Source organism: Myxine glutinosa, chromosome 5 (assembly GCF_964187855.1).
Source record: "Myxine glutinosa chromosome 5, kmMyxGlut1.1, whole genome shotgun sequence".
Classification (NCBI taxonomy): domain Eukaryota; kingdom Metazoa; phylum Chordata; class Myxini; order Myxiniformes; family Myxinidae; genus Myxine; species Myxine glutinosa.
In genome coordinates this window covers 6,987,804-7,009,809 of record NC_136265.1, presented here as the reverse complement: position 1 = coordinate 7,009,809, position 22,006 = coordinate 6,987,804, and the positions used below count along the sequence as shown (strand labels likewise).

At 45.8% G+C, this 22,006-nt stretch overlaps 1 protein-coding gene across 3 annotated transcripts in view; it reads right to left on the bottom strand.

Annotated features, from left to right (window-relative positions):
* The window catches only part of LOC137427997 (neuron navigator 3), a 122,902-nt gene that overhangs the window by 59,514 nt on the left and 41,382 nt on the right, over positions 1-22,006 (bottom strand). For all 3 annotated transcript variants that reach the window (XM_068117886.2, XM_068117887.2, XM_068117888.2), the window contains exons 12-17: positions 9,934-10,274; positions 7,520-7,651; positions 7,227-7,420; positions 5,825-5,986; positions 5,514-5,671; positions 5,319-5,371 (exon numbers count right to left, since the gene is read on the bottom strand). In XM_068117886.2, the coding sequence (XP_067973987.2) occupies positions 5,319-5,371; positions 5,514-5,671; positions 5,825-5,986; positions 7,227-7,420; positions 7,520-7,651; positions 9,934-10,274 (1,040 nt within the window). The remainder of the gene's footprint in view (positions 1-5,318; positions 5,372-5,513; positions 5,672-5,824; positions 5,987-7,226; positions 7,421-7,519; positions 7,652-9,933; positions 10,275-22,006) is intronic.

The following is a 22,006-nucleotide window of genomic DNA, read 5'->3' as shown; positions in this document are numbered from 1 at the left end:
AGCTTAAATCCCGACTGTTTTAGCTTAAATCCCGACTGTTTTAGCTTAAATCCCGACTGTTTTAGCTTAAATCCCGACTGTTTTAGCTTAAATCCCGACGGTTTTAGCTTAAATCCCGACGGTTTTAGCTTAAATCCCGACGGTTTTAGCTTAAATCCCGACGGTTTTAGCTTAAATCCCGACTGTTTTAGCTTAAATCCCGACTGTTTTAGCTTAAATCCCGACTGTTTTAGCTTAAATCCCGACTGTTTTAGCTTAAATCCCGACTGTTTTAGCTTAAATCCCGACTGTTTTAGCTTAAATCCCGACTGTTTTAGCTTAAATCCCGACTGTTTTAGCTTAAATCCCGACTGTTTTAGCTTAAATCCCGACTGTTTTAGCTTAATCCCGACTGTTTTAGCTTAAATCCCGACTGTTTTAGCTTAAATCCCGACGGTTTTAGCTTAAATCCCGACGGTTTTAGCTTAAATCCCGACTGTTTTAGCTTAAATCCCGACGGTTTTAGCTTAAATCCCGACGGTTTTAGCTTAAATCCCGACTGTTTTAGCTTAATCCCGACTGTTTTAGCTTAAATCCAGACTGTTTTAGCTTAAATCCCGACTGTTTTAGCTTAAATCCCGACTGTTTTAGCTTAAATCCCGACTGTTTTAGCTTAAATCCCGACTGTTTTAGCTTAAATCCCGACTGTTTTAGCTTAAATCCCGACTGTTTTAGCTTAAATCCCGACGGTTTTAGCTTAAATCCCGACAGTTTTAGCTTAAATCCCGACGGTTTTAGCTTAAATCCCGACTGTTTTAGCTTAAATCCGACTGTTTTTAGCTTAAATCCGGACTGTTTTAGCTTAAATACCGACTGTTTTAGCTTAATCCCGACTGTTTTAGCTTTAATCCCGACTGTTTTAGCTTAAATCCCGACTGTTTTAGCTTAAATCCCGACTGTTTTAGCTTAAATCCCGACTGTTTTAGCTTAAATCCCGACTGTTTTAGCTTAAATCCCGACTGTTTTAGCTTAAATCCCGACTGTTTTAGCTTAAATCCCGACTGTTTTAGCTTAAATCCTGACTGTTTTAGCTTAAATCCCGACTGTTTTAGCTTAAATCCGACTGTTTTAGCTTAAATCCCGACTGTTTTAGCTTAAATCCCGACGGTTTTAGCTTAAATCCCGACTGTTTTAGCTTAAATCCGACTGTTTTTAGCTTAAATCCCGACTGTTTTAGCTTAAATACCGACTGTTTTAGCTTAATCCCGACTGTTTTAGCTTTAATCCCGACTGTTTTAGCTTAAATCCCGACTGTTTTAGCTTAAATCCTGACGGTTTTAGCTTAAATCCCGACGGTTTTAGCTTAAATCCCGACTGTTTTAGCTTAAATCCCGACTGTTTTAGCTTAAACCCCGACGGTTTTAGCTTAAATCCCGACGGTTTTAGCTTAAATCCCGACGGTTTTAGCTTAATCCCGACTGTTTTAGCTTAAATCCCGACTGTTTTAGCTTAAATCCCGACTGTTTTACCTTAAATCCCGACTGTTTTAGCTTAAATCCCGACTGTTTTAGCTTAAATCCCGACTGTTTTAGCTTAAATCCCGACTGTTTTAGCTTAAATCCCGACTGTTTTAGCTTAAATCCCGACGGTTTTAGCTTAAATCCCGACTGTTTTAGCTTAAATCCCGACGGTTTTAGCTTAAATCCCGACTGTTTTAGCTTAAATACCGACTGTTTTAGCTTAATCCCGACTGTTTTAGCTTTAATCCCGACTGTTTTAGCTTAAATCCCGACTGTTTTAGCTTAAATCCCGACCGTTTTGGCTTAAATCCCGACCGTTTTCGCTTAAATCCCGACGGTTTTGGCTTAAATCCCGACCGTTTTCGCTTAAATCACGACCGTTTTAGCTTAAATCCCGACGTTTTTAGCTTAAATCCCGACGGTTTTAGCTTAAATCCCGATTGTTTTAGCTTAAATCCCGACTGTTTTAGCTTAAATCCCAACTGTTTTAGCTTAAATCCCGACTGTTTTAGCTTAAATCCCGACTGTTTTAGCTTAAATCCCGACTGTTTTAGCTTAAGTCCCGACTGTTTTAGCTTAAATCCCGACTGTTTTAGCTTAAATCCCGACTGTTTTAGCTTAAATCCCGACTGTTTTAGCTTAAATCCCGACTGTTTTAGCTTAAATCCCGACTGTTTTAGCTTAAATCCCGATGGTGTTAGCTTAAATCCCGACGGTTTTAGCTTAAATCCCGACTGTTTTAGCTTAAATCCCGACTGTTTTAGCTTAAATCCCGACTGTTTTAGCTTAAATCCGACTGTTTTAGCTTAGAGCCGACTGTTTTAGCTTAAATCCCGACTGTTTTAGCTTCAATCCCGACTGTTTTAGCTTCAATCTCGATGGTTTTAGCTTAAAGCCCGACTGTTTTAGCTTAAATCCCAACTGTTTTAGCTTAAATCCCGGCTGTTTTAGATTAAATCCCGACGGTTTTAGCTTAAATCCCAACGGTTTTAGCTTAAATCCCGACGGTTTTAGCTTAAATCCAGACTGTTTTAGCTTAAATCCCGACTGTTTTAGCTTAAATCCAGACTGTTTTAGCTTAAATCCCGACTGTTTTGGCTTAAATACCGACTGTTTTAGCTTAAATCCCGACTGTTTTAGCTTAAATCCGACTGTTTTTAGCTTAAATCCTGACTGTTTTAGCTTAAATACCGACTGTTTTAGCTTAAATCCCGACTGTTTTAGCTTAAATCCCGACTGTTTTAGCTTAAATCCCGACTGTTTTAGCTTAAATCCCGACTGTTTTAGCTTAAATCCCGACTGTTTTAGCTTAAATCCCGACTGTTTTAGCTTAAATCCCGACTGTTTTAGCTTAAATCCCGACTGTTTTAGCTTAAACCCGACTGTTTTCACTTAAATCCCGACCGTTTTAGCTTAAATCCCGACGGTTTTAGCTTAAATCCCGACTGTTTTAGCTTAAATCCCGACGGTTTTAGCTTAAATGCCGACGGTTTTAGCTTAAATCCCGACGGTTTTAGCTTAAATCCCGACTGTTTTAGCTTAAATCCCGACTGTTTTAGCTTAAATCCCGACTGTTTTAGCTTAAATCCCGACTGTTTTAGCTTAAATCCCGACTGTTTTAGCTTAAATCCCGACTGTTTTAGCTTAAATCCCGACTGTTTTAGCTTAAATCCCGACTGTTTTAGCTTAAATCCCGACTGTTTTAGCTTAAATCCCGACTGTTTTAGCTTAAATCCCGACTGTTTTAGCTAAATCCCGACTGTTTTAGCTTAAATCCCGACGGTTTTAGCTTAAATCCCGACGGTTTTAGCTTAAATCCCGACGGTTTTAGCTTAAATCCCGACGGTTTTAGCTTAAATCCCGACGGTTTTAGCTTAAATCCCGACGGTTTTAGCTTAAATCCCGACTGTTTTAGCTTAATCCCGACTGTTTTAGCTTAAATCCAGACTGTTTTAGCTTAAATCCCGACTGTTTTAGCTTAAATCCCGACTGTTTTAGCTTAAATCCCGACTGTTTTAGCTTAAATCCCGACTGTTTTAGCTTAAATCCCGACTGTTTTAGCTTAAATCCCGACTGTTTTAGCTTAAATCCCGACGGTTTTAGCTTAAATCCCGACAGTTTTAGCTTAAATCCCGACGGTTTTAGCTTAAATCCCGACTGTTTTAGCTTAAATCCGACTGTTTTTAGCTTAAATCCTGACTGTTTTAGCTTAAATACCGACTGTTTTAGCTTAATCCCGACTGTTTTAGCTTTAATCCCGACTGTTTTAGCTTAAATCCCGACTGTTTTAGCTTAAATCCCGACTGTTTTAGCTTAAATCCCGACTGTTTTAGCTTAAATCCCGACTGTTTTAGCTTAAATCCCGACTGTTTTAGCTTAAATCCTGACTGTTTTAGCTTAAATCCCGACTGTTTTAGCTTAAATCCGACTGTTTTTAGCTTAAATCCCGACTGTTTTAGCTTAAATCCCGACGGTTTTAGCTTAAATCCCGACTGTTTTAGCTTAAATCCGACTGTTTTTAGCTTAAATCCTGACTGTTTTAGCTTAAATACCGACTGTTTTAGCTTAATCCCGACTGTTTTAGCTTTAATCCCGACTGTTTTAGCTTAAATCCCGACTGTTTTAGCTTAAATCCTGACGGTTTTAGCTTAAATCCCGACGGTTTTAGCTTAAATCCCGACTGTTTTAGCTTAAATCCCGACTGTTTTAGCTTAAACCCCGACTGTTTTAGCTTAAATCCCGACTGTTTTAGCTTAAATCCCGACGGTTTTAGCTTTAATCCCGACTGTTTTAGCTTAAATCCCGACGGTTTTAGCTTAAATCCTGACGGTTTTAGCTTAAATCCCGACTGTTTTAGCTTAAATCCCGACTGTTTTAGCTTAAACCCCGACTGTTTTAGCTTTAATCCCGACTGTTTTAGCTTAAATCCCGACTGTTTTAGCTTAAATCCTGACGGTTTTAGCTTAAATCCCGACGGTTTTAGCTTAAATCCCAACTGTTTTAGCTTAAATCCCGACTGTTTTAGCTTAAACCCCGACGGTTTTAGCTTAAATCCCGACGGTTTTAGCTTAAATCCCGACGGTTTTAGCTTAATCCTGACTGTTTTAGCTTAAATCCTGACTGTTTTAGCTTAAATCCCGACTGTTTTACCTTAAATCCCGACTGTTTTAGCTTAAATCCCGACTGTTTTAGCTTAAATCCCGACTGTTTTAGCTTAAATCCCGACTGTTTTAGCTTAAATCCCGACGGTTTTAGCTTAAATCCCGACTGTTTTAGCTTAAATCCCGACGGTTTTAGCTTAAATCCCGACTGTTTTAGCTTAAATACCGACTGTTTTAGCTTAATCCCGACTGTTTTAGCTTAAATCCCGACGGTTTTAGCTTAAATCCCGACTGTTTTAGCTTAAATACCGACTGTTTTAGCTTAATCCCGACTGTTTTAGCTTTAATCCCGACTGTTTTAGCTTAAATCCCGACTGTTTTAGCTTAAATCCCGACTGTTTTAGCTTAAATCCCGACTGTTTTAGCTTAAATCCCGACGGTTTTAGCTTAAATCCCGACTGTTTTAGCTTAAATCCCGACTGTTTTAGCTTAAATCCCGACGGTTTTAGCTTAAATCCCGACGGTTTCTCAAGGGCACTTCCTGAAACGGATTCGAACTTGTGGTCCGGGTGAACGACCGACTCATCCTGGATCCTAATGGCTGCGCAGTTTGGCGCCAAAATTCGAGTGGTTTTTATCAGATATGCAAACACACCGCCTCGTTTCGGCTTCCACGAGTTGGAAAAACGGACATGGCGTGAGGCGTCATCGATCTCACCATGGAGAAGACGGAGGAAGAACAGGAAGCGATGGAGAGGGAGGAACCATGAGCTGCAACAAGACGAAGATGAAGTGGAATTATCATCGTTTTTTTGCTTTGGCCGTAAAACACGAGCACGTGATTTACTTGAACCACTTGGTATAAAGAGGTACGATAATGACGTCATTACCAAACGGGTAGCTCGAGTCTCACCTGGGGGATGCATTTTGGGCACCATTTGTGACTGTGCCTCCAAGGGGATGTTCAAGGAGCTGATGGAGAGTGAGCGTGGCCATTCCCCCGATGGTTCCGAAGCGACGCTCACGCTCATCCTGGACGACTGTCTCGGAAGGGTCATGACGCCTCGGTCCCTAAAGGTAGGGCGGCACAGGTGAGACCGCACGGACAGGCTCGGTGCTCCTGTCTACTGAGCATCGCGAGTTAGAAGGGCCTCGTCACCGAGGTGTGACACATTCAGGTAAACGGGCCACCTGCCAATTTCCTCTCGAACGAAAATAACGCACCGTTCGCCGGATATCCGGTGGCCTTGTGAGGACATCTGGTCGTGTCCTTGATCTCCGTCCACCTGGTTCAGGCCCAACGAAACGGGCTCGGGGTGCAGGCTCGAAGACAACGTGGAGAAGCTCGATATGTTTTCGAGTCGACTGGACTTGAGTACGAAAGATCTAGCGAAAGGTAGATGCGTAAGGAAGCACGGGAGACCAGGTTATTCACCGGTATGTCATGCACAGACACACCTGAGTGCAAAAGAGCATTGTAAGCCAGGTTAATTGTACCGACACCTCTCGGTGATGACAAATGACCTCCGACGAATGCAGTTGTTCAATCTCTGACCTTTGAGCCAGCAATTTTAGGAATTACCTGGTCCTCTTCAGCATACATGTTCCCTTGTCTCAGGTAAACATCAAGACAATTAACCACAAGCAGAGATTAACTTATAGACGAGATCAGCGAGATCCAGGAAAATCAAACATGTTTCCGATGCTCCAATAGCGGGAACCGTACGGAAGGTGTGATCAAATAGGGGTATAATATGGGGTATAATAGGATCACAGGAATGGGGTACAAAATGATTACAGGAATGGGGTACAATAGGATCACAGGAATAGGATCACAGGAATGGGGTATAATAGGATCACAGGAATGGGGTATAAAATGATCACAGGAATGGGGTATAAAATGATCACAGGAATGGGGTATAATAGGATCACAGGAATGGGGTATAAAATGATCACAGGAATGGGGTATAATAGGATCACAGGAATGGGGTATAAAATGATCACAGGAATGGGGTATAATAGGATCACAGGAATGGGGTACAATAGGATCACAGGAATGGGGTATAATAGGATCACAGGAATGGGGTATAAAATGAACACAGGAATGGGAGCCCCTTGAAGATCGGTGCAGGATTTTGTAATTTGCTCAGGGTGCCGGTGATGACTCGCCTCTTCTTCATGAAGGACCCCGTGAGCGCTTTATTGTCCACAGACTAATTCCGGCAGACCTTTCTTTATGTCCATCCGAGGGACGGGACACACATTGATGGCCCTTCCTACCCAGCACTGACTATCGCACCCGTGACGGCTCAAAGGTAAGCGCACTCACTACCTGTGCACCGACTCGTCGGATATTCACAGAGTGGTGAAAGATGAAAAACTCATCTGCACCAAATCAAGAGAAATTGGTAGAAAGTAAAATAGACGGTGGAAAAACAGATTATTATTATTATTATTATCATTATTATTATTATTATCATTATTCATTATTATCATTATTATTCCTTCTCCGTCAATGATGTTTTCAAATCATCATGGATCTATGTACACTTCATCAACCACCACCCTTACCCGGTCCCGACGCATTCTTTCCCATTATCAATCCCTCGCTCGTTTTTTTCAGCACCTGCGGGCTGGAGGTGACCCTTCTTCTGAACGACTTCTGGATGGGGGACGAGACAGTTCAGGCCTTCGAAAACTTCTTTCTGACAATCCTGGTTCCCGAGGCCCGAGCGCCGAGTGGCAACCCGTGTTTTCGCCCTCCGAAGCGAGGACTTTCTCCCTATCCGTCTGGTTGGCCGTTCGACGGGGCACAGACATCTGTGGGATGAAAGAAACGACGCGAGGGATTAAAGCGAGTACCTGAACACGGCATTACAGAAACCGCATTGGCACCAGAAAAAGGTAACATCACATTACCCTGTACTCTGGCATGGCCGTCACGGTGTGGCTAACACGGCCTGACGCTTTGCCAGGCCGAGGAAGGCTGCAGTAGAATAGGGTCTGCTGTGGAATTGGAGGGTCTTCTTCTTCCTCCCCCTCTTCCTCCTCCTAGAGAGAGGAATAAATTGAGAGGTGAAGCGAAGCAAGGATGTGATTTTTTTTTGATTTTTTTTTTTTGTATACAGAGTCGAGGCTCGTGAAAGAGCTAACATTTATCAAACAAACAAAGTATATAAAAAGGGGAGCGGTCGACAAGATGGGGAGAGAAGCACACACAAACACAACATTTGAGAGCAGGGACATCGGGAGATGTGTGAGAGGGAGAGGGCCTGGGGGGAGGCAGGATAGGCATAAAACGCAAGGACACCAAGAACTTCCAGGAAAGAAGTCCGCACCTCAAAAAAGTGGATTTGGGGTGAAATTAGCGAGGGTAGAAAAGATCAAGGTTTTGGATTGGGGAAGATAAGAGATGGTGGTGAACAGCCGTTTTAAAGACCTGGAGTCTTCAATTTCTGAAGATAATCTTACTATAATTCACCAAACGTCTGTTCGTCTGTCTGTCTGTCTGTCTGTCTGTCTGTCTGTCAGTCTGTTCCCAGGTACCGCAAAAACGGCTGAACCGATCGCAACAAAATTTTGAATGGATAATCCTGGGACGCCCCTGGAGTAAAATAGGCTATATTGTTTTTCCAATTTTTTTCCAATTTCCAATTTTTTCAATTTTCCAGTTTTTCCAAACCCCATGTAGTAAAATAGGCTATATTATTTTTTCAATTTTTTTCCCAATTTTCCAATTTTTTCAATTTTTCCGAACCCCCTGCAGTAAAATAGGCTATATTGTTTTTCCAATTTCCAATTTTTCCAATTTTCCGTTTTTTCCAAACCCCCTGGAGTAAAATAGGCAATATTGTTTTTCCAATTTTAAATTTTTTCAATTTCAAGTTTTTCCAAACCCCGTGTAGTAAAATAGGCTATATTATTTTCCCAATTTTTTCCCCCAATTTTTCCAATTTTTCCAAACCCCATGTAGTAAAATAGGCTATTATTTTCCCAATTTTTTCCCAATTTTTCCAGTTTTCCAGTTTTTCCGAACCCCCTGCAGTAAAATAGGCTATATTGTTTTTCCAATTTTTTCCCCAATTTCCAATTTTTCCAATTTTCAAGTTTTTCCAAACCCCATGTCATAAAATAGGTGGTATTATTTTCCCAATTTTCCAATTTTTTCAATTTTCCAGTTTTTCCGAACCCCCTGCAGTAAAATAGGCTATATTGTTTTTCCAATTTTTTCCCAATTTCCAATTTTTCCAATTTACCAGTTTTTCCAAACCCCATGTCATAAAATAGGCTATTATTTTCCCAATTTTCCAATTTTCCAGTTTTTCCGAACCCCCTGCAGTAAAATAGGCTATATTGTTTTTCCAATTTTTTCCCAATTTCCAATTTTCAAGTTTTTCCAAACCCCATGTCATAAAATAGGCTATTATTTTCCCAATTTTTTTCCAATTTTCCAATTTTTCCAATTTTCCAGTTTTTCCGAACCCCCTGCAGTAAAATAGGCTATATTGTTTTCCCAATTTTTCCCCAATTTTCCAGTTTTTCCAAACACGATGGAATAATATTTACCGATATGAACAGTGATGCGGCTTTTATTGAAATTCTACAAATACCGTATAGATTTTGATGATTTGCGTGTGATATGATTTAATGGATGTTTATATAAATCGTTTAAAATTAAAAACCCTTCAATTTCTGATATTTTACCTTTTCATTTGGACCTCCCAATTGAAGCTCCGCCCATAGGGCAGTACCCTTGCTAGTAACAATCAACATATTATTCCATCATGGATGTGCGAAGTACGCGGGGAATGTACAAAGGGACAAATGAAAGGGGAAACGTTAACTGGAAGTTTTGTTTTACAACAATAGATCAAAGTAAGAATGTCATCACAGCCTCAACTTTATTGCTCACTATTCTGGACCTTGGAAAGGTCTTAACATACCTTTCCAGGCGAGTGGGTTTGCACACCTGTACATTGTACAATAAGCTCGGACGGACACATTTTAATCTTCCTTTTGCTTGTGTCAATAGGGCGTGTTCGTAGGTGTGCATAGGTATCATGCACCCGTGACATATTGCCAATAAATAATCGGTAAAATCCAAGATAAAAGTAGTTTAACAATAGGGGACCAATTTGATATTATGTACCTGTAAAGGTAAATAGAAAAAAAAGGAGAAGGATGTGCAGGATGGGGAACAGGATGGAAAAGGGCATATTAGGAGGATGGAAAGAAGATCCGTGAAAAGAGAAACGCATGGGACATGAGAGGTAGAGAAAAGAAAGCAAACACGTGGTGGAGAGGTCAGGTGTAACTGAGGTAAATGAACCCACGTTGTGGAGTGGAACGTTGAGGGCAGAGGACCTCCTTCCTGTACGTCCAGGACCACCTCTCAAACGGGGCGCCTTGCCCAAGGTGGCGGACTCTCCCAAAACACCAGTCCCTCGACTTCCCCCGGCACCTTGCAACGCGTCCCCAAATCCCAGGGATCCTCCGATTCTCCGGATGCCAAACGCGGTGGAGTTAGTGGGGGTGGTAGGGCGGGACGTAGTTGGTTGGATGGGGGAGTTGGAGTAGTGATCTTTCCCATCACCGTCCGAAGAGGCGCGGAGCAAAGGAGGTGGAATATGACCAGGTGGCTGAAGTTCTGAGACTTTGGCATCATCTGTTTTTGCTAGAGTGAGGAGTAAGAAAAGTAAAGGTAAGTCTTTAAAAACAAAAAAATACCCAAACCAGGTAAATGATGTGAAGAATAAGGTAGAATGGTGTGGCGTGCTATTCTGTTAAACAAGGCGCAGCACACCAATAACTTCGGCTCCAGTGTCAGGATCAACACTAACCACAGTGATGGTTCAGGTTTAAACATCTCCAGAACCGGCCTAATATGTCATGCCAGGCCCCAGTATCAGGCTCAACACTAACCACAGTGATGGTTCAGCTTTAAACATCTCCAGAACCGGCCTAATATATCATCCCAGGCCCCAATATCAGGCTCAACACTAACCACAGTGATGGTTCAGGTTTAAACATCTCCAGAACCGGCCTAATATGTCATCCCAGGCCTCAATATCACGCTCAATACTAACCACGGTGATGGTTCAGGTTTAAACATCTCCAGAACCGGCCTAATATGTCATGCCAGGCCCCAGTATCAGGATCAACACTAACCACAGTGATGGTTCAGGTTTAAACATCTCCAGAACCGGCCTAATATATCATGCCAGGCCCCAATATCAGGATCAATACTAACCACAGTGATGGTTGAGGTTTAAACATCTCCAGAACCGGCCTAATATGTCATGCCAGGCCCCACTATCAGGATCAACACTAACCACAATGATGGTTCAGGTTTAAACATCTCCAGAACCGGCCTAATATGTCATGCCAGGCCCCAGTATCAGGATCAACACTAACCACAATGATGGTTCAGGTTTAAACATCTCCAGAACCGGCCTAATATATCATCCCAGGCCCCAATATCAGGATCAATACTAACCACAGTGATGGTTCAGGTTTAAACATCTCCAGAACCGGCCTAATATGTCATGCCAGGCCCCACTATCAGGATCAACACTAACCACAATGATGGTTCAGGTTTAAACATCTCCAGAACCGGCCTAATATGTCATGCCAGGCCCCAGTATCAGGATCAACACTAACCACAGTGATGGTTCAGGTTTAAACATCTCCAGAACCGGCCTAATATGTCATGCCAGGCCCCAGTATCAGGATCAACACTAACCACAGTGATGGTTCAGGTTTAAACATCTCCAGAACCGGCCTAATATATCATCCCAGGCCCCAATATCAGGCTCAACACTAACCACAGTGATGGTTCAGGTTTAAACATCTCCAGAACCGGCCTAATATATCATCCCAGGCCCCAATATCAGGCTCAATACTAACCACAGTGATGGTTCAGGTTTAAACATCTCCAGAACCGGCCTAATATGTCATGCCAGGACCCAGTATCAGGCTCAACACTAACCACAGTGATGGTTCAGGTTTAAACATCTCCAGAACCGGCCTAATATATCATGCCAGGCCCCAATATCATGCTCAATACTAACCACGGTGATGGTTCAGGTTTAAACATCTCCAGAACCGGCCTAATATATCATCCCAGGCCCCAATATCAGGCTCAACACTAACCACAGTGATGGTTCAGGTTTAAACATCTCCAGAACCAGCCTAATATATCATCCCAGGCCCCAATATCAGGCTCAACACTAACCACAGTGATGGTTCAGGTTTAAACATCTCCAGAACCAGCCTAATATATCATCCCAGGCCCCAATATCAGGCTCAACACTAACCACAGTGATGGTTCAGGTTTAAACATCTCCAGAACCGGCCTAATATATCATCCCAGGCCCCAATATCACGCTCAATACTAACCACGGTGATGGTTCAGGTTTAAACATCTCCAGAACCGGCCTAATATGTCATGCCAGGCCCCAGTATCAGGATCAACACTAACCACGGTGATGGTTCAGGTTTAAACATCTCCAGAACCGGCCTAATATATCATGCCAGGCCCCAGTATCAGGCTCAATACTAACCACAGTGATGGTTCAGCTTTAAACATCTCCAGAACCGGCCTAATATATCATCCCAGGCCCCAATATCAGGCTCAACACTAACCACAGTGATGGTTCAGGTTTAAACATCTCCAGAACCGGCCTAATATGTCATCCCAGGCCTCAATATCACGCTCAATACTAACCACGGTGATGGTTCAGGTTTAAACATCTCCAGAACCGGCCTAATATGTCATGCCAGGCCCCAGTATCAGGATCAACACTAACCACAGTGATGGTTCAGGTTTAAACATCTCCAGAACCGGCCTAATATATCATGCCAGGCCCCAGTATCAGGCTCAATACTAACCACAATGATGGTTCAGGTTTAAACATCTCCAGAACCAGCCTAATATGTCATGCCAGGCCCCAGTATCAGGCTCAACACTAACCACAATGATGGTTCAGGTTTAAACATCTCCAGAACCGGCCTAATATATCATCCCAGGCCCCAATATCAGGATCAATACTAACCACAGTGATGGTTCAGGTTTAAACATCTCCAGAACCGGCCTAATATGTCATGCCAGGCCCCACTATCAGGATCAACACTAACCACAATGATGGTTCAGGTTTAAACATCTCCAGAACCGGCCTAATATGTCATGCCAGGCCCCAGTATCAGGATCAACACTAACCACAGTGATGGTTCAGGTTTAAACATCTCCAGAACCGGCCTAATATGTCATGCCAGGCCCCAGTATCAGGATCAACACTAACCACAGTGATGGTTCAGGTTTAAACATCTCCAGAACCGGCCTAATATATCATCCCAGGCCCCAATATCAGGATCAATACTAACCACAGTGATGGTTCAGGTTTAAACATCTCCAGAACCGGCCTAATATGTCATGCCAGGCCCCAGTATCAGGATCAACACTAACCACAGTGATGGTTCAGGTTTAAACATCTCCAGAACCGGCCTAATATGTCATGCCAGGCCCCACTATCAGGATCAACACTAACCACAATGATGGTTCAGGTTTAAACATCTCCACAACCGGCCTAATATGTCATGCCAGGCCCCAGTATCAGGATCAACACTAACCACAGTGATGGTTCAGGTTTAAACATCTCCAGAACCGGCCTAATATGTCATGCCAGGCCCCAGTATCAGGATCAACACTAACCACAATGATGGTTCAGGTTTAAACATCTCCAGAACCGGCCTAATATGTCATGCCAGGCCCCAGTATCAGGATCAACACTAACCACAATGATGGTTCAGGTTTAAACATCTCCAGAACCGGCCTAATATGTCATGCCAGGCCCCAGTATCAGGCTCAACACTAACCACAGTGATGGTTCAGGTTTAAACATCTCCAGAACCGGCCTAATATATCATGCCAGGCCCCAGTATCAGGCTCAACACTAACCACAATGATGGTTCAGGTTTAAACATCTCCAGAACCGGCCTAATATATCATCCCAGGCCCCAATATCACACTCAATACTAACCACGGTGATGGTTCAGGTTTAAACATCTCCAGAACCGGCCTAATATATCATCCCAGGCCCCAATATCACACTCAATACTAACCACGGTGATGGTTCAGGTTTAAACATCTCCAGAACCGGCCTAATATATCATCCCAGGCCCCAATATCAGGCTTAACACTAACCACAGTGATGGTTGAGGTTTAAACATCTCCAGAACCGGCCTAATATATCATCCCAGGCCCCAATATCAGGCTCAACACTAACCACAGTGATGGTTGAGGTTTAAACATCTCCAGAACCGGCTTAATATATCATCCCAGGCCCCAATATCACGCTCAATACTAACCACAGTGATGGTTCAGGTTTAAACATCTCCAGAACCGGCCTAATATGTCATGCCAGGCCCCAATTTCAGGCTCAACACTAACCACAGTGATGGTTCAGGTTTAAAGATCTCCAGAACCGGCCTAATATATCATCCCAGGCCCCAATATCACGCTCAATACTAACCATGGTGATGGTTCAGGTTTAAACATCTCCAGAACCGGCCTAATATATCATCCCAGGCCCCAGTATCAGGATCAACACTAACCACCGTGATGGTTCAGGTTTAAACATCTCCAGAACCGGCCTAATATATCATGCCAGGCCCCAGTATCAGGATCAACACTAACCACAGTGATGGTTGAGGTTTAAACATCTCCAGAACCGGCCTAATATGTCATGCCAGGCCCCAGTATCAGGATCAACACTAACCACAGTGATGGTTCAGGTTTAAACATCTCCAGAACCGGCCTAATATATCATGCCAGGCCCCAGTATCAGGATCAACACTAACCACAGTGATGGTTGAGGTTTAAACATCTCCAGAACCGGCCTAATATGTCATGCCAGGCCCCAGTATCAGGCTCAACACTAACCACAGTGATGGTTCAGGTTTAAACATCTCCAGAACCGGCCTAATATATCATCCCAGGCCCCAATATCAGGCTCAACACTAACCACAGTGATGGTTCAGGTTTAAACATCTCCAGAACCGGCCTAATATGTCATCCCAGGCCCCAATATCACGCTCAAAACTAACCCCGGTGATGGTTCAGGTTTAAACATCTCCAGAACCGGCCTAATATGTCATCCCAGGCCCCAATATCACGCTCGATACTAACCACGGTGATGGTTCAGGTTGTTTATCATCCCAGGCCCCAATATCAGGCTCAACACTAACCACAGTGATGGTTCAGGTTTAAACATCTCCAGAACCGGCCTAATATATCATCCCAGGCCCCAATATCAGGCTCAACACTAACCACAGTGATGGTTCTGGTTTAAACATCTCCAGAACCGGCCTAATATATCATCCCAGGCCCCAATATCATGCTCAATACTAACCACGGTGATGGTTCAGGTTTAAACATCTCCAGAACCGGCCTAATATATCATCCCAGGCCCCAATATCAGGCTCAACACTAACCACAGTGATGGTTCTGGTTTAAACATCTCCAGAACCGGCCTAATATATCATCCCAGGCCCCAATATCACACTCAATACTAACCACGGTGATGGTTCAGGTTTAAACATCTCCAGAATCAGCCTAATATATTGTTACAGACACGACTTTGATGTTAAGGTGGGCCGAGCGGAATGGCCGTCGTGTCCGCACAAATTACCCGATTGTACTCGAACGTTGACGAAGCCGCGCCACGCTGGCTCAATAAGAAAAAGAAGACACCCGGCTGGATTACAATAACACAATACGACACCAATGTTTCGATTCTCAAGTATATTCGTACGGAAAAGGTTAGATTACAGGGGCTAGAGGTATATTACAGGAAGACAGGCACTTAGACACACTCTTATATTAACCCCGGACAGACGACAGACACACGGGACAACGGCTGACTCACACGGGGGTTTGATGGCTAGGAAAGGCAGGATCGATGGCTCCAGGTCCTCCTGGGCTCGGGGCAGGGTACAGTACGGTCCGGTCCGGTCCAAAGATGCGGAAGGTTGCACAGCGCTCGAGGTGGTAACGTTCTTTCACAGGCGGGTTCTCTTCCTCTCAGCGGTCGTAGGCAACGTTCTTTCTCCAGCTAGGGGCGCATCTGACTCAGCGCTCGCAGGTGGCTTTCCTTCTCCAAGCTGGGTGCGCATCTCACGTCACATCCGGCGCGGGGCCGCGTATATCCGGCGGGGAGTGACACGCCCTCGGCTCGTTAGCTCCGCCTCGTGGAATCGGCACGTTGCTTCTCATTGGGTGCGTGCGGGGGGTTTACCAGGCTCCGCCCTTGACGAGGAGCTGACAAGGAGCCCCTTCGTGGTAACCCCGTGGAGCGCATGGTCTATGGCGCTAATCGAGCCGGTGTGAGGACGCATCCTCCCCCGCTCCGCCGCCATCTCCTCTGTTGTTGTTGTAATTGTTTGGGAAGAAGATGGAAGGAGGTATGGGAAAGGTCCTAAACTCACTACTGATGCCATATAATCACATTCTGGTGCAACGAAGAGTCATAATTAATGGAGACGAGGCCTTAACTGACATAGAATAAGAATAACTAGGAAGATGTCCGAAAGTTGTCTACGTGTGGTGCGGTGGACCTGGGCACGACATTTAATGGGGGAATAAGGGGAAGGTCGGCTCTACTGATTGTTATTTACATGCAATGGGACTAGGGAATGGGGGATCGGGGAAAGTTGGGGAGTATTGGAGAAAATAGGGAAATATTTACAAGCGGATATGGAGGCCAAATTCCATATTCGCAACATTGCACCCTTCTCTACCCTCGGGGCGTCCCGACCCGATAAATTTTTACCTACTTTAGTGTGGCACGCAATGTAGTTCCCTCTACTATTAACTCTACCCTGAGTGCGACAGTTTTACAGATATTCACAAATGAGTAAATATGTCCCCCTGCGACGTTGCACCCTTCTCCTCACAGAAACACACCCACAGGATAACCGAATCCGGAAAGAATTCTCAAACTAAACATACAGCCGGTAGGGAGCATTATTTACAAGACTACGCTGATATTTACACTACGATCCAGGACCTGTTTTTGGAGGAACACATGCAGATGTTATGCATAGAGAGAGCGCGCTTGCCAGCATCGATACACCAACCCACGAGTGCTCTGTGGCCGACGGCCTTTAATAACGTGCAGAGCACCCTTCCCGAGCATCAAAAGCACCACCCCACCACCAATCGGTGCAGTCACCATTGTTCAATGATTAAAAATAAATGCGACAACCCCTAACCCTGCAGGTGTCTCTTGCTCTTCTTGTGGTGCACTTGGTGTTAACTAAAAGTGGTTCACCTGTATGGCATAGGTGCCACGTTGACCCATAGGTCCATCCCCGGGTGGTGCTTGGCCGCAAACGAACTGCGGTCCATTGTGGGTGGCCACAAACATTGCGGTCCATATGGTGTATCGATCCCGGCAGCAAACAGCGAAAGTGCAGGCCCACAACTGCGCAGCCAGCACCTCTCTCTCCTCTCTCTCTACCCCAAAGCCAGATCCTCGGAGGTGGGAGACAAAAGAAGCAGACAAGTGAGTAAGGTGGTAAGGGCGCAAAAGTGCACGCAATGTAAGGTGATGCACACTGGGGGCACATGGGAACCAGGTGAGACAGGTACGTTCCTATCGTACGCCCCCCCCCACCAGGTAACCTACATGGCCCCTCCCTTACCCCTTACTGTATCCACAAAACACAACACTACCCATAAACATCTACTTTACAAATCAACAAACATCCCTACTGTCTTCCCCGTTCCTCCCATAAACCAAATTCGTCTTCTCTCCCTCCTAACCAATCAAATTTGCCATTTTCAACTCTCATCAAAATTTGCCATCTCCAACTCAACATCAAAATTTGCCATCACCAATTCATCATCAGTCCCTCCTAGGGAGGGAGAGATGGAATCACCCCAATGTCTCATCCACGTCGTGATGCGTCTCACAAATCCAACAGCAATTCTCATTTCTGCAACACAAACAAAGAAAACACAGGTGTGGAGTCATCATCATCACCACAGGTAAGTGGCTGCGTATGGTGCGACAGGTTCTTCAATCCTAACTATTTCCTAAATGACTTTAACAACTTTACACTACCCGGGGTCTTTCTCCGGCCAAACCATTGGCCCTCTTACTCTATGGGTTCTAAAAACCAATTCCCATTGGCCAACCTGTGGTGCTTTTCAATTTGGGGTCTCACTCCCCCGATTCATCTCCCGGTGCCCTCGCACAATTTCTGGGCTGCGGCGTGTACCTCTCCCAGTGGGTCTACCCACCTGCACACCTCCACCACTGCAGTTGCCTCCGAGCTTACCTGCTCCTTACCCTAACCTAACTACCTGGGGAAGGCCCTCTGGCTCTCTCCCCACTCCGTGCCCTCTCTGGCACTGGGCTGCCCGATCCACACCCGGGATCCTCAGGCACCCACTCACAACTACCGGCTCCCAGAGCCCACCTGCGGCCTCACCTGGCCGACATCCTCACAGTGGTGGAGTGCCCAACCAACTACACACACTAACAGGCTACACGCCCAGCCATTTCCACAACACTAATGCACCCATTCACAACACCATTCTGCAACCGCACCACAAATGCCAATATCCAACCACAATTTACCTGCACCCTCTACCTAACACTTACACTACCCGCCCCGGGTACTCGTGAAAGGGGTCCACTCTTCCCCCATCCACACCTTCGCACCATGCACACCACTCCGTACCACTCACTCCAACTCTCTCCACACACCTGTACCTGCACACCTGTGCTCTCACACCTGGTGCCACCTGCACCCTTCTCTCCCCAAGCGCATTCGCGCTGATCCACAACACTCACTACTCATACACTGCTCCACACACCTGTCCAGTTGCACACCTGTGCAATCACACCTGTTCAATTCTCACACACACAGCATCATCTCAGCTAACTACTCCCTTCTGAAACTTGCGCTTCCCAGTCGTCCCTTTAAACTATTGCGCTCCCTCGTCATTATCATCCATACTAATCTACCTGCGTCCCCACTACAGGTATCAGTCACTAACTAACCTTAACGTTACCTAATGTCATCTTCGCTAGATCCCTACACACCATATCCTAACCCACCCGGGCTAGTTTTCACTGCCATACACCCCATAAACTATTGCTCCTTTGCCCCCCTCATGGGAAGGGTGGCAGGGATGCCATCCCACCACATCGGGGGTCTCTCACTACCAATTTTGCACATCAAATTTCAACAAATTAAAAATTTGCCAATCACTGCCCATCATCTGCCAATCACTACTGCCAATCCCTTGCCAATCATCAAATTTTGTCTTTTTCTAATTTCGGGGCCAAAACACTAACCTCATCACCCAGTCTACTCACTAATACCTCTCGGTGCGCCAATCCCTGTCCAAAGCCCGGCTTCGTGAAGCCAAGCAATGGATGCTGGTTGTTTTGTGCCAGCGGCTGGATGCATCCCGCATTCGGTGCAGGGAAGGAGGTTTACCCGGGCCGAGATCCCACGCACCATCTCGGCACGGAGCCATCCCATGGCTCGATCTCGGCCTGCCGGAATGCCTCACCAAAAAGTGGTCGCCATGACGACCCTTTCTATCGGGCTGCCCGCTCCGCCTAGTGGAGCACGGACGCGGCCGTTCAAAGCGAGGCCCAGCACGCACCGAGGGCCCGACTCGGCTATAAGTCGTTCTAAACTCTACCCCGGTTAACGTCGATGCTTCACCTGGACGCTTACACCCCGCAGCCCGTTCCTTGCTCACACATCCAGCCGTGCCCATGCACCTCGTACCTTTCCTTACACACCCAGGTACCCTCATTCCACTCACAGCCTTGGTCACACACCTGACCACCGAACACTGTGGCACACATTCGTCACTCGCACACCTCACCAATACACCTCTTCGCGCCCCTTCCTCGGTCACCTCCTCTGTGACAATCACAGGTGTGCCCTCATTCGCACACCCAACCATGTGCCTCACCACCAACTCCAGCGTGCATTCCCACTCACGCTCTACCATTCCAGGTGTGCATCCTTCCATCCCAGGTGTACATCCTCGCTCACCTGTCACAACCAACTCACTCTCCTTGTCACTCTCACTACTCTCACCTCCATTCTTGACAACGCACTCACCCTTACTCTTGACAGCACACTCTTTCCCCATGCACCTGTCCGTCACACACCTTTCTCGCGCACACTCTCCCATCACACCCTCTGTAACACTCACCACAGGTGTGCATTCTTCCTTGCCTTTGACAGCGCACTCTTTCCCCATGTACCTGTCCATCACACACCTTTCTCGCGCACACTCTCCCGTTACACCCTCTGTAACACTCACCACACCGCGCTTCCATGTGCTCCCTCGCACACACGCTACGACCGACTCATTCTCGCCAACACCCTCACTCCTTGGCACACACTTTTTCCTCACACACCCCAGAGTCGGACTTTCTCGCACACCTCCTCTTTCGCACACCAGACCTGTCACACACCTCACCAACGGCCTTTCACGAACACCCGGATCCAAACCAATCCCCAAGCTTTTTAAATCCCCTGGCGCATCATACGCACGACCATATTGGTCACCACTTACACCGGGTCCTCTTCCTCTTCGCTTCTCCTCCATCACCTGCGAATCCCTCATCCGGTTAATGAGCACATCATCACGATCCAAACACAGACTTTGGACCAATTCTTTTATCTCCTCTTTTATCTCTTTCTTATCCCCTCTCCGTCGCTTCTTAATTTCGCTCATCCCTTCTTCCACTTCTTCTAATTTGTGCTTCACCTCTTTTATTCCCCGGTACGTCTCCTCAAGCTCATCCTCTAAGGCTACCTTGACCGTTTCCATGTGCGTCCTCACCTGCCGGTCCTTCGTCTCCATAACCTCTGTCACCTCGTCCAGCCTCGTTGTCAGTCCCTCACGTACCATCTGACATTCCCTCTTTGTCGCTATCAAGTCGTTTTTTATGTCGTTTTGTGTCGCTTTTAAACCTCCTAATACCGCAGTGTTCCTTTGAACCTGCTCCACTAACTCCGTTTGTCCCACCGTCAGCTGCTCCACCTCCTGCGTCAGGACCTCTATGCCCCCTTGTAACTTTACAGTCCCCTTTCTCACCTCCTTCTCCATGTGCTCCTTACAGTGCCTCACCTCCTCGCGCACTCCTCCGACCTCCTCACTCACTCCTCTTCTGATCTCCTCTCCCATCACTTGCATCTCCTGCCCAGATGCCACCCTCATCTGCTCCATTTCCTCCCTGTGAGCATCCAGTTTGGTTTCTACCCCCATTCTGACCCCCTCTATCTGCTGCCCCATTTGGTTAACTTCCCTTTCCGCTTGGTCCCTCATGTCCCTCAATTTGCCTTCCATACTGTTTTCTAACCCCTCTAACCCATTTTTCACTCCCTCTATCTGATTCTCCTGGGCAGCCATTCTATTTTCTACCCCCATTAACCCATTTTTCACTTCTTTTATCCCGTTGTCTAACCCCTCAAAATTATTGTCTAACTTCCCAAATTTCTTGTCTAACTCCTCAAAATTATTGTCTAACTTCCCAAATTTCTTGTCTAACTCCTCAAAATTATTGTCTAACCCCTCACTGGTACCCCTCGCTTCGTCCCTCATTACCCCCATTTGCTCACTCTGAGCATCCATCCGGTTCCCCAACCGCTCACCCAATCGCTCAATTTGGCTCCCCATACTCATCTGTACAGCTGCCTGTAGCTGCGCAATGAGGGCCTGTATGTCAATCGGCTGCATGTTAAAGCCCGTTGATACAGCGGGCTCGGCTACCGCGCGCTCTTGCGAGGCGCCATTTTGCGTGCCTGCTACCCTCGCTGTTTCGCTCTCCTCATGTCCCTCATGTCCCTCAATTTGGTCCTGGACCGACCCTGCTTCACTCTCCCCTACCGGACCCCAGCCGTCTTGATCCGCCATGGCGCGACTTTCAAAATTCGAGTTTCGTAACACAAATTCGAAATTTCGCCGTTATAATTTCGTCGAGCGCAGTAACCGCGGGACCGCGCTCCGGCTCGATTTTGTCGAGCGCAGTACGCGCTCCGAACCGATTTTCCCTCCCAAAATTTGGGCCTAACTAATTTAGTCCCGGGTCCGAATCTCACTCCTCGACACCAATTGTTACTCTAATAGTACAATTGGTGTTCCAAAATTTGGGCTAAATAAATTTAGTCCCAGGTTCGAATCCAACTCCTGACAACCAATTGTTACAGACACGACTTTGATGTTAAGGTGGGCCGAGCGGAATGGCCGTCGTGTCCGCACAAATTACCCGATTGTACTCGAACGTTGACGAAGCCGCGCCACGCTGGCTCAATAAGAAAAAGAAGACACCCGGCTGGATTACAATAACACAATACGACACCAAT